The 12,483-nt window shown below is 40.1% G+C and overlaps 1 protein-coding gene across 1 annotated transcript in view; it reads left to right on the top strand.

The window, feature by feature from the left end:
• Positions 1-12,483, top strand: part of ZC2HC1B (zinc finger C2HC-type containing 1B) — a 53,132-nt gene that overhangs the window by 21,023 nt on the left and 19,626 nt on the right. The window contains exon 5 of the mRNA XM_077776018.1: positions 10,049-10,188. Coding sequence (XP_077632144.1) covers positions 10,049-10,188 — 140 coding nt within the window. The remainder of the gene's footprint in view (positions 1-10,048; positions 10,189-12,483) is intronic.

Genomic DNA, 12,483 nt, shown 5'->3' with positions numbered 1-12,483 from the left:
AAAAAATCCCCAAAACTTTAGTGACAGAAAATGGAGTTTTGATTGATTGAGACTGGGTTTGGGGGAATATTGACTGAAAAACGGGTATGAGGGAACTTTTTGGGGTAATGAAACAGTCCTGTGTTTCAGATGAAGTGTGTACATTTATTAAAACTCGCTGGCCAGTATGCTTAAAATAGGTGTATTTTACTTCATGTAAATTAGTTCTCAAAGCTCATTTGAAAGAGTAAAAAAACAAAACCAATTCCAAACCCACAGTGTAATCACACTATAAAAATCATCTGAGAAATAATCGGACCTTCTATAACCAGAAAATAATCTTTTTAAAAATACAGGTTTTTAAAAATTATTTTTATGTCCAGTTGACATACACTATTATTAGTTTCAGGCATACAACATTAACGATTTGACATTTGTATACATTACAAAATGCTGATCATATTAAGTGTAGTTAACATCTGTCATGATACAAATTTATTATAATATCATTCACTACTAGCTGTACTTTTTATCCCCATGACTGATTTATTTATTTACTTACCCATTTCTAAGTTTTGAGGGGAAGATGAAAATACTTGGTACTGAAGTGCACAGGGATGTGTGGAGTAAAGGATTATATTGGCCGTAATAATTTTCCAGTGTGAAAAGAGCTTACCTTGACTATCCTTAACAGAAGATTATTTCACTTGCTGAATGATTTGAATTTTAGAGCTCTATGTGAAAAATGAAGTATATTTTACTTGGACCACTATAACAGTGTTGAGATTGATCATTGTGGGTGTTGATCTCTTACCCATTGGCAGAGCACATCCTAATTTTCTGTTCTTGTAATAGTTTCTCTTGATTAAGGAAACTTTTTTTTTTTTTAATCAGAGGAAGCAGAAAAAGTAGGATAGGATGCTTTCGGTAATACTTTTTGTATTGCATCTGGTGTTTGTTTTTGTTTTGTTTTCTAATGAGAGGTCCTCATTACAGATAACTTTATAAAATTAAAAAAGTATTTTTTGGTGAGATGACCTTTTTTCTTTATCCTTTCTTTATCCTTTGTTTAGGATTACTATTTAAGATTCATCGTTTATGGAAAGGGTGATTTACTTATTTTGTAACTGGAAGTTTTTACCTCTTTTACCTATTTTGCCCATCCCTGCACCTCCCTCCCCTGCTGGCAACCACCACTTCGTTTTTTGTATTTATAAGTCTGTTTCTGTTTTTTGTTCATTTGTTCATTTGTTTTTTAGGTTATACATATAAGTGAAATCATATGCTATTTATCTTTCTCTGTCTTATTTCACTTAACGTATTACCCTCTAGGTCCCCCCATGTTGAATTAGAGTTTTCATTTCTTTGGGTAAATATCCAGAAATGGAATTACTGTATTATATGGGTAATATATATATATATATTATATGGATATATATATAAAATAGATATATTATATATGGATAATATATATATATTAAAGTTTGTTTATTTTGAGAGTGGAGACAGAGAATCCCAAGTAGGTGCCATGCTCTGCACTGAGCTCCCAATGCAGGGCTCGATTTCANATATATATATATATATTATATGGATATATATATATAATATATATATTATATATGGATAATATATATATATTAAAGTTTGTTTATTTTGAGAGTGGAGACAGAGAATCCCAAGTAGGTGCCATGCTCTGCACTGAGCTCCCAATGCAGGGCTCGATTTCACAACCAAATCCTCATGACCAGAGCCGAAATCAAGAGTTGGCTTGAGTCATCCAGGTGCGTGCCCCTGGTATTTATGTTTTTAATTTTTTGAGGACTCCCCATATTCTTTTATAGCGGCTGCATCAGTTTCCATTCCCACCAACAGTGCATGGAGGTTACCTTTCTCTGCATCCCCACCAACACTTGTTTTTTCCTGTCTTTAAAAAAAAAATTTTTTTTTAATGTTTTATTTATTTCTGAGAGAGAAAGAGAGAGAGACACAGCATGGGCAGGGGAAGATCAGAGAGAGAGGGAGATACAGAATCTAAAGCAGGCTCCAGGTTCTGAGCTAGCTGTCAGCACAGAGCCCGACGTGGGGCTCAAACCCACGAACCGTGAGATCATGACCTGAGCTGAAGTCGGACACTTACCTGACTGAGCCACCCAAGAGTCCCTTTCCTGTCTTTTTTGCTTCTATCCCTTCTGACAAGTGTAAAGTAATATTTCATGTTGATTTTGATTTGCATTTCCCTGATTAGTGACGTTGAGCATCTTTTCATGTGCCTGTTGGCCATCTGTATGTCTTCTTTGGGAAAATGTCTATTCAGGTCTTCTGCCCATTTTTTATTCAGATTTTTTAGGTTTTGAGTTCTGGGAGTTCTTTATATATTTTGTATATTAACCCCTTATCAGATATAGCATTTGCAGATATTTTCTACCAGCCGGTAGGTTGCTTTTTTGTCTTTGTTGTTGTTTTGTCTTTTTTGTTGATGGTTTCTTTCACTGTGCAAAAGTTTTTTAGTTTGATGTAGTCCTAGTTTATTTTTGCTTTTTTTGCCCTGTGTAAGGAGACAGATTGAAAAATATAGTACTGACTCCTATGTCCAAGAATTTATTGCCTGTGTTTTCTTTTAGAATTTTTATGGTTTCAGGTCTTACATTTAGGTTTTTAATTTATTTTGAGTTTATTTTTGTATATGGTGTAAAAAAATGGCCTTTCTCATTCTTTTGCATGTATCTATCAACACCATTTGTTGAAGAGATTGTCTTTTCCCTACTGTATATTCTTGCCTTCTTCTCTCTATTCTGTTCCATTGTGTCTGTTTTTGTGACAGGAGTATGCTGTTTTGATTCCTAGAGCTTTGTAATATAGTTTGAAATCTGGAATTGTAATATCTCCAGCTTTGTTCTTTCTCAAGGTTTCTTTGGCTATTCAAGGTCTTTTTTGGTTCCATAAAAATGTTGTCACTTGTTCTAGATCTATGAAAAATGCTAGTGGTCATTTGGTAGGGATTACATTGAATCTGCAGATTGCTTTGGTAGTATAGACATTTTAACAATATTTAATCTTTCAGTCCATGAGCATGGTGTATCTTTCCATTTATTTGTGTGGTCTTCAGTTTCTTTAGTTGGTGTTTTATACTTATCATAGTACAGGTCTTTCACCTTCTTGGTTAAATGTATTTTATTCTTCTTGATGCATATAGAAATGCAACAGATTCCTGGATATTAATTTTGTAACTTGTAACTTTACTGAATTAATTTACTACTTCTAATAGTCTTTAGGGTTTTCTATGTATATAGTATCATGTCGTCTGCAAATAGTGACAGTTTTATTTCTTCCTTACCAGGTTATATGTCTTTTACTTCTTTTTCTTGTCTGTATTCTGTGGCTAGGACTTCCAGTAGTATGTTGAACAAAAGTTGTGAGAGTGCACATTCTTCTCTTGTTCCTGATCTAAGGGGAAAAAGAAAAGTTCTCAACCTTTCATCATTGAGTATGATGTTAGCTCTTTGTTTGCGATATATGGCATTTATTACGTTGAGGTATGTTCCCTCTGTACCCACTTTGTTGAGAGTTTTTATTATAAGCGGATGTTGAATTTTGTCAAATGCTTTTTCTTCATCTATTGAAAGGATTGTATGATTTTTACCCTTTATTTTTCTTAAATGTGGTGTATCACAGTGATTGATTTGCAGATATTGAACCATCCTTATATCCCAGGGAATTAATCGCACTTGGTGTGTGATCTTTTAAACATTTTTTATTTTTATTAATGTATAGTTAACATACAATGTTATATTAGTTTCAGGCATACAGCATATTGATTCAACAATTCAGTACATTACTCAGTGCTCACCATGATAAGTGTAGCCACCATCTGCCATCATACAAAATTATTGGTTGTTATTGACTATATTCCCTATGCTGTACTTTTCCTCCCTGTGACTTACTTATTTTAATGTGAATTAATTGAATTTAGTTTGCTAATATTTTATTGAGGATTTTTGCTTAGAGATATTGGTCTATAATTTTTTTTTTTTTAGCTTCTTTGTTTGGTTTTGGTATCAGGTTGCTGGCCTCATAGAATGAAATTGAAGTATGTCTTTCTCGTCAATATTTTGGAATGGTTTGAGAAAGTATATAGTAGCTCTTCTTTAAATGTTTGGTAGAGTTCCCCTGTAAATTCATTTGGTCCTGGACTTTGTTTGTTCAGAGGTTTTGGATTTATGCTTCAATTTCATTTATTCATTCAAGTGGTCTGTTCAGATTTCATGTATCTTCATGATTCAGTCTTGGAAGATTTCATGTTTCTAGAAATTTATCCATTTCTTCTAAGTTTGTCCAGTTTGTTGGTATATAATTTTTCATAGTAGTTCCTTATAATTCTTTTTATTTTTATATTGTTGGTTGTACATTCTCCTCTTTCATTTCTGATTTTATTTATTTGAGTTCTCCTTTTTCCTTGATGAGTCTTACTAAAAGTTTATCAATTTTGTTTATCTTTTCAAAGAATCATCTTTTAATTTCATTGATCTTCTCTATTGCTTTTTTCTTAATTTCATTTGCTTCTTCTCTGACTTTTATTATTTCCTTCCTTCTATTAACTTGGGCTTTATTTGTTGTTCTTTTTATAGGTCCTTTAGGTGTAAGTTTAGATAGCTTATTTGGTATTTTTCTTGCTTCTTGAGGTAAGCTGTATGTTGTAAACTTCCTTCTTAGAATGGTTTTTGCTGCATGGAAGATTTTGAAACATTGTGTTTTCAAATTCATTTGTTTCAGGGCGTATTTTGATTTCCTTTTTGATTTCTTTGTTGACCCATTGGTTATTTAGTAGTAGCATGTTGTTGTATATGTAACTGACTTAATTACTTTTGTGTTTTAACTTTCATACTAGCTTTATAAGTGATTGACTTTACTATATGTTTTTACCAGTGAAACAATTTTTTTCATAATCTTCTTACTTCTGGTTATGGCCTTTTATTTTACACTTAAGTCCTTTTAACATTTGTTGTAAGGCCAGTTTAGTGGTGATGAACTCTAACTTTTGTTTGGGAAACTCTTTATCAGTCCTTTAATTCTGAATGATAACTTTGCCAGGTAGAGTATTCTTGGATATAGGTTTTTTCCTCTCTGCCCTTTGAAGGTAGGTCATGCCTCTCCTTTTTAGCTTTCAAAGTTTCTACAGAATAACTTTAGTTAAGACTACATGACTTTAGTTTTAGCAGAAACTGAAAAAATATCAGCAGATAACCTTATGTGGAGAATTCTCTTGTATGTAACTAGTCACTTTCCTGTTGCTGCTGTGAAGACTCTTCCTTTATCTGTGATTTTTGACATTTTAATTATTACATGTCTTGGGTTCATCTTATTTGGGACTCTGTGATTCCTGGGCCTGGATGTCAGTTTCCATCCTGAGGTTAGGAAGTTTTCAGCTATTATTTCTTCAGTAAATTTTCTACCCTTTTCTCTTGCTTTCCTCCTTCTGGGCCCCCCATGATATGAATGTTAAAATGCTTGATGTTGTCCCAGAAGTCCCCTAACCTATCCTCATTACTTTTTTCTTTTGAGAGAGAGAAAGAGAGAGTGAGGCAGAGAGAAAGGGGGAGAGAGAGAATATTACAGGCTCCTCACCCAGCATGGGGCCTGAAATGGGGCTCCATCTCATGGCTGTGAGATCACAACCTAAGCCAAATTTAAGAGTCAGATGTTTAACTGATAGAGCCAGGTGCCCCAACCTATCCTCATTTTTAAAAATTATTTTTTTATTTTTCTGTTCAGTTTGGGTGATTTCCACTACTCTGTCTTCCAGATTGCTGATCCATTCTTCTGCATCCTCTAATCTATGTTGATTCCCTCTAGTGCATTTTTCATTTCATTATTGTATTCTCTGGTTGGTTCTTACATTTTCTTTGTCTTTGTTGAAGTTATCATTGACTCCATCCACTCTTCTCTCAAGTCCAGTGAGCATCTTTATTACCATCACTTTGAACTTTTTATCAGGTAGATTGCTTGTCTCCATTTTGTTTAGTTGTTTGTGTTTTTGAGCTTTTGTCTCATTTTTTTCTTTGGTATATATTCTCTGTCTCTTTTGTCTTATTCTCCGTGTTTGTTTCTAGGTCAGTTAGGTTTCCTGGTAGTGGTCTTGTGTAGACGGCCTCTGGAGCCCAGTAGTGCAATCTATCCTGATCATAGAGCTCCAGGAGTGCGCTTCATGCGGGCTGCTTGTGCCTCTCCTTGCAAATGGACCATAGCTGCTGGGAGTGCACTGGTGGGCGGGGCTGGCCCTTGGCATAGCTGGCCCAGCAGCCTGGCTGCAGCTGCTCTGGGCGTGCTGGTGGGTGGGATTAGCTCCCAGCGCAGCTGGCTAAGAGGCCTGGCCACAACTGTTATGGGCGTGCTGGTGTGCCAGAAAATAATCTTTGTAATTGCTTCACTTCTGCTGGGTGCTAATGAAAATATAGCTTAAAATAATGTGAAAGTAGAAAGATCTATGGCTGTGATTTTGATAATACTTTGGCAACAAGCCTTATATAACAAAAAAAAATCTTTTAGGAGCAATATTTCCTTTTAATAGCAGAAGCTACAGAGTTGATGGCTACTTGATAGTTCTTTAGGCAAATAAACGAAACTATGTCAGCTGTCCTGCTGTGTGGATTTCTCTAATTTCCACATTGGATTTAAAATGTGGGGATTATTGTTTCCTTAAAGTAAATAATGCTCTTTGTAAGATCTCATCACATGTACAATTTATTTTTCTGCTTTCATATTCTGCTAAAATATAGCTTTATAATCAAATTCTTTCCTGTGCCCTTATTATAATTTTATGTACCAAACAAAATGATTATCTAAAATAACACATTTTTCATTACTTCATTAGACTGTGTGAGGATTTTATATTAGCCCGTATATTCTCAGTCTTAAATACTAGAAAACGTATACAGTTTTAACTGGGGTTATATATAATGTGGCCTAGTATGCATGAGTTTGCAGATCATTTCATTTTTTTTTTCCTCACCATGATTCCTGATTTCATGACTCAGTTGTGACACATGTATTTATTCTAATTCTTACTGACTTAAGTCTGCCAATCATTCAACTTTCCAGGATGCTGTGACACTTTACAGAAACAGTTGACCTTTTCAGTGAGGCCTGGGACATTTGGTGCCCATTTCAGAGGCTACAAAGACATGGGTACTCAACACACTGCTTGCATTTTAAAAATGACTCTTGCTTAATGTTTCTGAGATCTGGCCACCTTTCCCATAGTCATCCTAAGAACCCATTTGTAGTCAGACTTTAAAGATCATTACTTTGGAAATAAACAGCACATGGTGACTTTAATGACACCATTATTGATAGAGGAAGAGGGGATTCAGACTGAGATGAGGGTAGACCGTACAAACCAGTCATGCTGTGTTCAGATTATTGTTGCAAAAAAAAATTTTTTTTCCATTCTCAGAGTATTTGAAGTTTTCTTCCTCTGCCCCTTTATTTTTTTTAATACTTTTATTTATTTCTAGGAGAGAGAGAGAGAGACAGCGTGAGCAGGGGAGGGTCAGAGAGAGAGGGAGACACAGACTCCGAAACAGGCTCCAGGCTCTGAGCTGGCAGTCAGCACAGAGCCCGACGCGGGGCTCTAACCCACGAACCGCGAGATCATGACCCAAGCGAAAGTCAGACGCCCAACTGACTAAGCCACTCAGGCGCCCCTATTATTTTTTTAATGTTTGTTTATTTTTGAGAGAGAGAGAGAGAGAGACAGAGCACAAGTGAGGGAGGGGCAGAGAGAGAGGGAGACACAGAATCCGAAGCAGGCTCCAGGCTCTGAGCTGTCAGCACAGAGCCTGACATGGGGCTCGAACTCCAGGAGCCACAAGATCATGACCTGAGCTGAAGTTGGACGGTTAGCCGACTGAGCCACCCAACCACCCCTTCCTCTGCCCCTTTAAGTCTTGACTTCACGTCCCTCCTCTGCGCTGCTGGAGGACCCAGTGCTTCCTCCCTTCGAAGCTGACATCATGAGTGGTCCTTGTCTGCTTCTTTGCCTAGCCTTCTGGTTGTCTCTGAGATTTTTGTTGGCAGGGAGATACACCTCAGCTTTGTTGTGTCCGTGGTGGCATTTGACACCAACCACACAGAAGGGTGGCAGTGAATCGATGAATGAACAAGTGGAGGTGAAGAAGCCACGCAGTCTGCCACGATCACCGTCTTTGCACGAACTGAGTAGGGTTTGTGGTAGTGGCATTTCTGATCAAAGCCTGGACTCTCAGCTGGTAAAACTGAGGAAACCACCAAACCAAGAGCTGAGTTGTAGATTGCTTTCTCCATCGCTGTCATGAATTCTGCACAACAATGGCACTTTCAATTTTACTTTTATAAGCAGTTTCATTCCTATTTGGCAGTTGGAAATGCAAGCTTGCTGGGCCAGTTTCCTTGTAGTAATAGGATGTCCCACCCGCTCACTGTACCGAGCCCTAGTGCGGCTTATCTGAGCTAATTTTCACAACAGCCTGATGAAATAGGTGCTGTGTAGGGACTGGGGAAATCGAAGCTTAAGGATATTGAGTAACTTGCTGTCGTTCATGCATGTAGCTCAGGCTCAAAACCAGTCAGGCAGGCTGCAGGGCCTTCTTCATTTCCCAATGCTGTCCTATTTTATTTTGTTCAAGGAATTTATCACCGTGGGAAAACTTTGTTTCTGCAGAGTCGTTGTACCCCCAAGTAAAAACCGGTGCTGGGCACGTAATAGGTGTTCAGTATGTATTCAGTTGGTGATTACGTACTGCCTTCCAGAATGTGCCTTCCAGAATGTGAAATAAAAGGTTACGCTAAGTGCTCATCTGTTACCATATTCCAAGTTCTTATCTATGCCAATTGTTACATTTTATGAGTATTCATTGTAGGAAGTGATTTGTTCAAACAGAAAACTCCCCCAAATTGTTTAAAAAGATGCCTTCAAAAAACTCTTAACCTTGAAGACATCACTGCTTCAGATACTCATGCACACATGTGGACGTGCATGACTAAGGCAAATGTCCGTGCAAAGTATAAGGTCGGTGCTGTCTCAGATCGTTCCTGGCAGGGCAGAAGGGGAATGTTACTCTCTTAGGTCGCTCCTGTCCCCTTTGTCATCCCTTACAGCTGCCTAAAACAAAACAAAAAGAAAACTCTCACATTCCCGCCTCCTTCGGGGAGGGGGGTTGGGGGCTCCAAACTGGCTTTGCTGTGAGCGTCTCCTCATTCTACAAAGGCTGTGGTTCTGTCGTGTCCCATTTCTCTCACTGTTTAGTCATTATAAACAAGGGCCAAGCGGAGAGCAGTGGGCAGCAGCACCGAGGGGCCTGGGGCCCACCGAGCTGCCCGCGAGGTTCTGGCCCTGGAAGCTAAAGCTGTGTGTGTCTGGAGCCACTTTCCTTCCCCTCCTCCCGCTTTTGCTTTTCTCCTTTGTGAACCCCACCTTTTTCTTTTTCCGTTAACTCCTTCCGTGAACTTACTATTTGCCTCCTCACTTAGGAGTTGAATGAAAAAAAATCAGCCACTGCAGAAGCAGCGTGTCTGCCAGCCACACTGATTTCAAATCCCATCCCAAATACCCACAAATTTGAAATGACTTCCTCCTCCCAGAGGAGCTCCATAACCTCGTCTCAGGTGACCTTCCGCCCCACTCAGTACCACAGCCTGGGCTCTGGTGGCTTCTGTGCCCTTCCGCACCGTCAGTGCCAACAGTGTGAACCTAGGGCCGCTTGCTTCACATAAGGATTCACTGAATAATTCATTTACGTGGGAAGTGTCTAAATATGCCGAGTCCATTGTCTAACAAACATATCCTGTAAACATTTTGAAGGGACACACTTAATTGAATTAAGTGTATAGACAGAAAAACGTCTCCCCTGCTCTGTCGTTTATTGACCCCTTGCACACCTTTCCCTCTGACATACGCGGTCTCAAACCAGAGTCTGGGACTTTTGTTCTTTTGTGGTGGAGCAGAGGTCATATCCCATTTATTTTATTTCATATAGTACATTCCAGAGTTGTTTTCGAAACGTTAATTGCCTTTTGTTCTTATCTTTGCATTTAGATTATATTCAGTGCCCATACTGTATGAGGAGGTTTAATGAAACCGCAGCCAATCGGCACATTAATTTCTGCAAGGATCAGTCTTCTCGCCGAGTCTTTGATCCCGCCCAAACAGCAGCCAAATTGGCATCCAGGGTGCAGGTAACTCTCTCTCCCCAGGTGTTGGCTCTCTGACCTTGGATGCTCGGGGTAGGCAGGTAGGATTTGCTGGGGAACCTAAATTACCCATCCCCAGAAATATGAGGACCAAGGTCGCTGCTCACTGTCACTCATCCTCATGGAAGTTGGCTTCCTTCGAGGCATGCTTTCTCGCTAACAGCACCTTTGGATATCATAGAAAAAATATTTCAACCATGATTGAAGCTTCTTGGGGTGAAGCCTTGAATATATAAGTAGTGTTTCTGTGGTGTTATGGTAAAACCCCGTGTATGTATGCAGCAATGGCTATTGGTCTTAGCCATCCAGAAAAGCACTGCAAACTTGGACATGGGGCCGGCCGGGTGGGGAAGCTCTCACAAGGAAGACCTGCTCTGTAGTCGTGTGTTTTGCTCTGTGATAGAGGGAGGGGTCTGCAGCCTTTTATTTAAAGCCATCAAATCAGCAAAGTAAAGTAGATGAATAGAAGCACACTGTTATGAATAGGTACAGGTAAGTAAAATGACGAGCCGGTTAGGAAGACAACAGACTTATAAAAACAGAACTGAAGTTCAGCAAACAGCTGCACACCCATCAGAGGTCCCAGGGATATAACTTACAATATACTATAAAAACTGTTAGTCTCATAGCATGGCTCTGACGCCAAGGAAAGATTAAATCGGTCTGAATATTTGAGGGTATGAAACATATTGAGAAAGATTTCCACGAAATCCAGTATGTAATAGGAGTGGGAGCTTGTCCAACAGTAGTGTATCTCACGGACTGCGGACTCAGCGCCGTCTCCACATACATTAGACCCTTACTGGGTGTCTACTAGGACTGCCCCAGACACTGTGCTAGTTGCTGGTTGATCAGCATTTGTAATTCCGCAGAGGAGGAGGAGGAGGACTTGGAAACGAGCAATCAGAAGCTGTGGTAGTTGACCTGTGCAGGAGCACTATGGAGGAAGGGACAGTGTGGTCCGTGGGAGGCTACAAAAGGGGCAGCACTTCTCCTTGAATATCAGACGGGTTCACCAGCCTGGAGTCGGGGTTGGGGAGGGTATTACGCAGGAGCCCACCATGTGGGCTAAAGCATGGCGTGCCTGTATGTGAGGGAGAAGGGGCATGTGAGGGGGCGTCAGATCTAGGAAAGCTTTCACTCGAGTCAGTTCAGTGAGGAGGAGAAGAGGAAGTGGCCAGATGCCCTCAAATCTGAGGACCTCACGCAGGAACTGGAAAGTCCCCCTGAACCCAGGAAGTCGTCTTCTCTACTTTCTCACCTTGTCCCTTCTTCCTGGCATGCTTCTGTGAGCTCCCCTCTCTGCAAATCCGCTTTCTTAGCTCTTTGCCTGGTTGTGACCTGCTTCCTGTGTCATTCTATGGGCAGTGTAGACGTGTTGAATAGTGCAGACTGCAGTGACACAGAATTAGTTTTTTAGAAGGATCACCTTTGCCACTAGTGGTCAGAGGGATTGGCCACCATTAGGAGCCCCAGGTGCAGAGAAAGGATGAGGGCCCAGAGGAGGAGGATAAATGGGTTGTATGTGGAGGAAGAGTTTGAGAAAGAATGGGGGTGGGGAGGGAATGGTCTGGAAGCTGATTGGATATGGGCTAAAAGAGGGTTGACAAGGGTGTTAGCTTCAGAGCCCGAGAAGGGGCTATACTGTACATCTAGATAAGGAGACAGGAAGCAGGAGATAGATCTGTTGGTGGAGCAGGCAGGGTGGTTATGATAAATATAGTTGTGGAGCTCCAGTCTTTATACCTGAAACAGCATGGGAGCAGTGCACTGTGGAAGGCGCCCAGATCCTGCAATCAGTAGTCAGGGTTTGACTTGCAGTTCTTAACTATCCGTAGGTAAACTTGGACAGTTTCTTTGAGACTCACTTAAATCTGTACCTTGCCTCGTTGTTGGGAGGCTTACAGACAGTATCAACAAAGTGGCTTCTGCCTTTCCTCTTCCCACGCGGCCCCACGCTCCTCCTCCTCTCCGGGCGGCCTCTCTTGTTAGTGGGACAGGCACCACAACTGGGGGCGCTGCTTTGGGCCAGAATTCAACTGAGTTGGCAAAGTTTTCTTTTTAAAAATATCCTTCTAAAAATTTATTTTAAGTTTATCCATTTATTTGTGAGAGAGCACTAGTGGGGGAGGTACAGAGAGAGGGAGAGAGAGAATCCCAAGCAGGCTGTCAGGGCAGAGTCCGATGTGGGGCTCAAACCCATGGACCGTGAGATCATGACCTGAGCTGAAATCAAGAGTCGGATGCTCAACCGACTGAACCCCCCCCCCACCCCCCACC

Source organism: Crocuta crocuta, unplaced genomic scaffold, assembly GCF_008692635.1.
Source record: "Crocuta crocuta isolate KB4526 unplaced genomic scaffold, BGI_CrCroc_1.0 scaffold25, whole genome shotgun sequence".
Classification (NCBI taxonomy): domain Eukaryota; kingdom Metazoa; phylum Chordata; class Mammalia; order Carnivora; family Hyaenidae; genus Crocuta; species Crocuta crocuta.
This window is presented reverse-complemented; position numbering and strand designations above follow the sequence as displayed.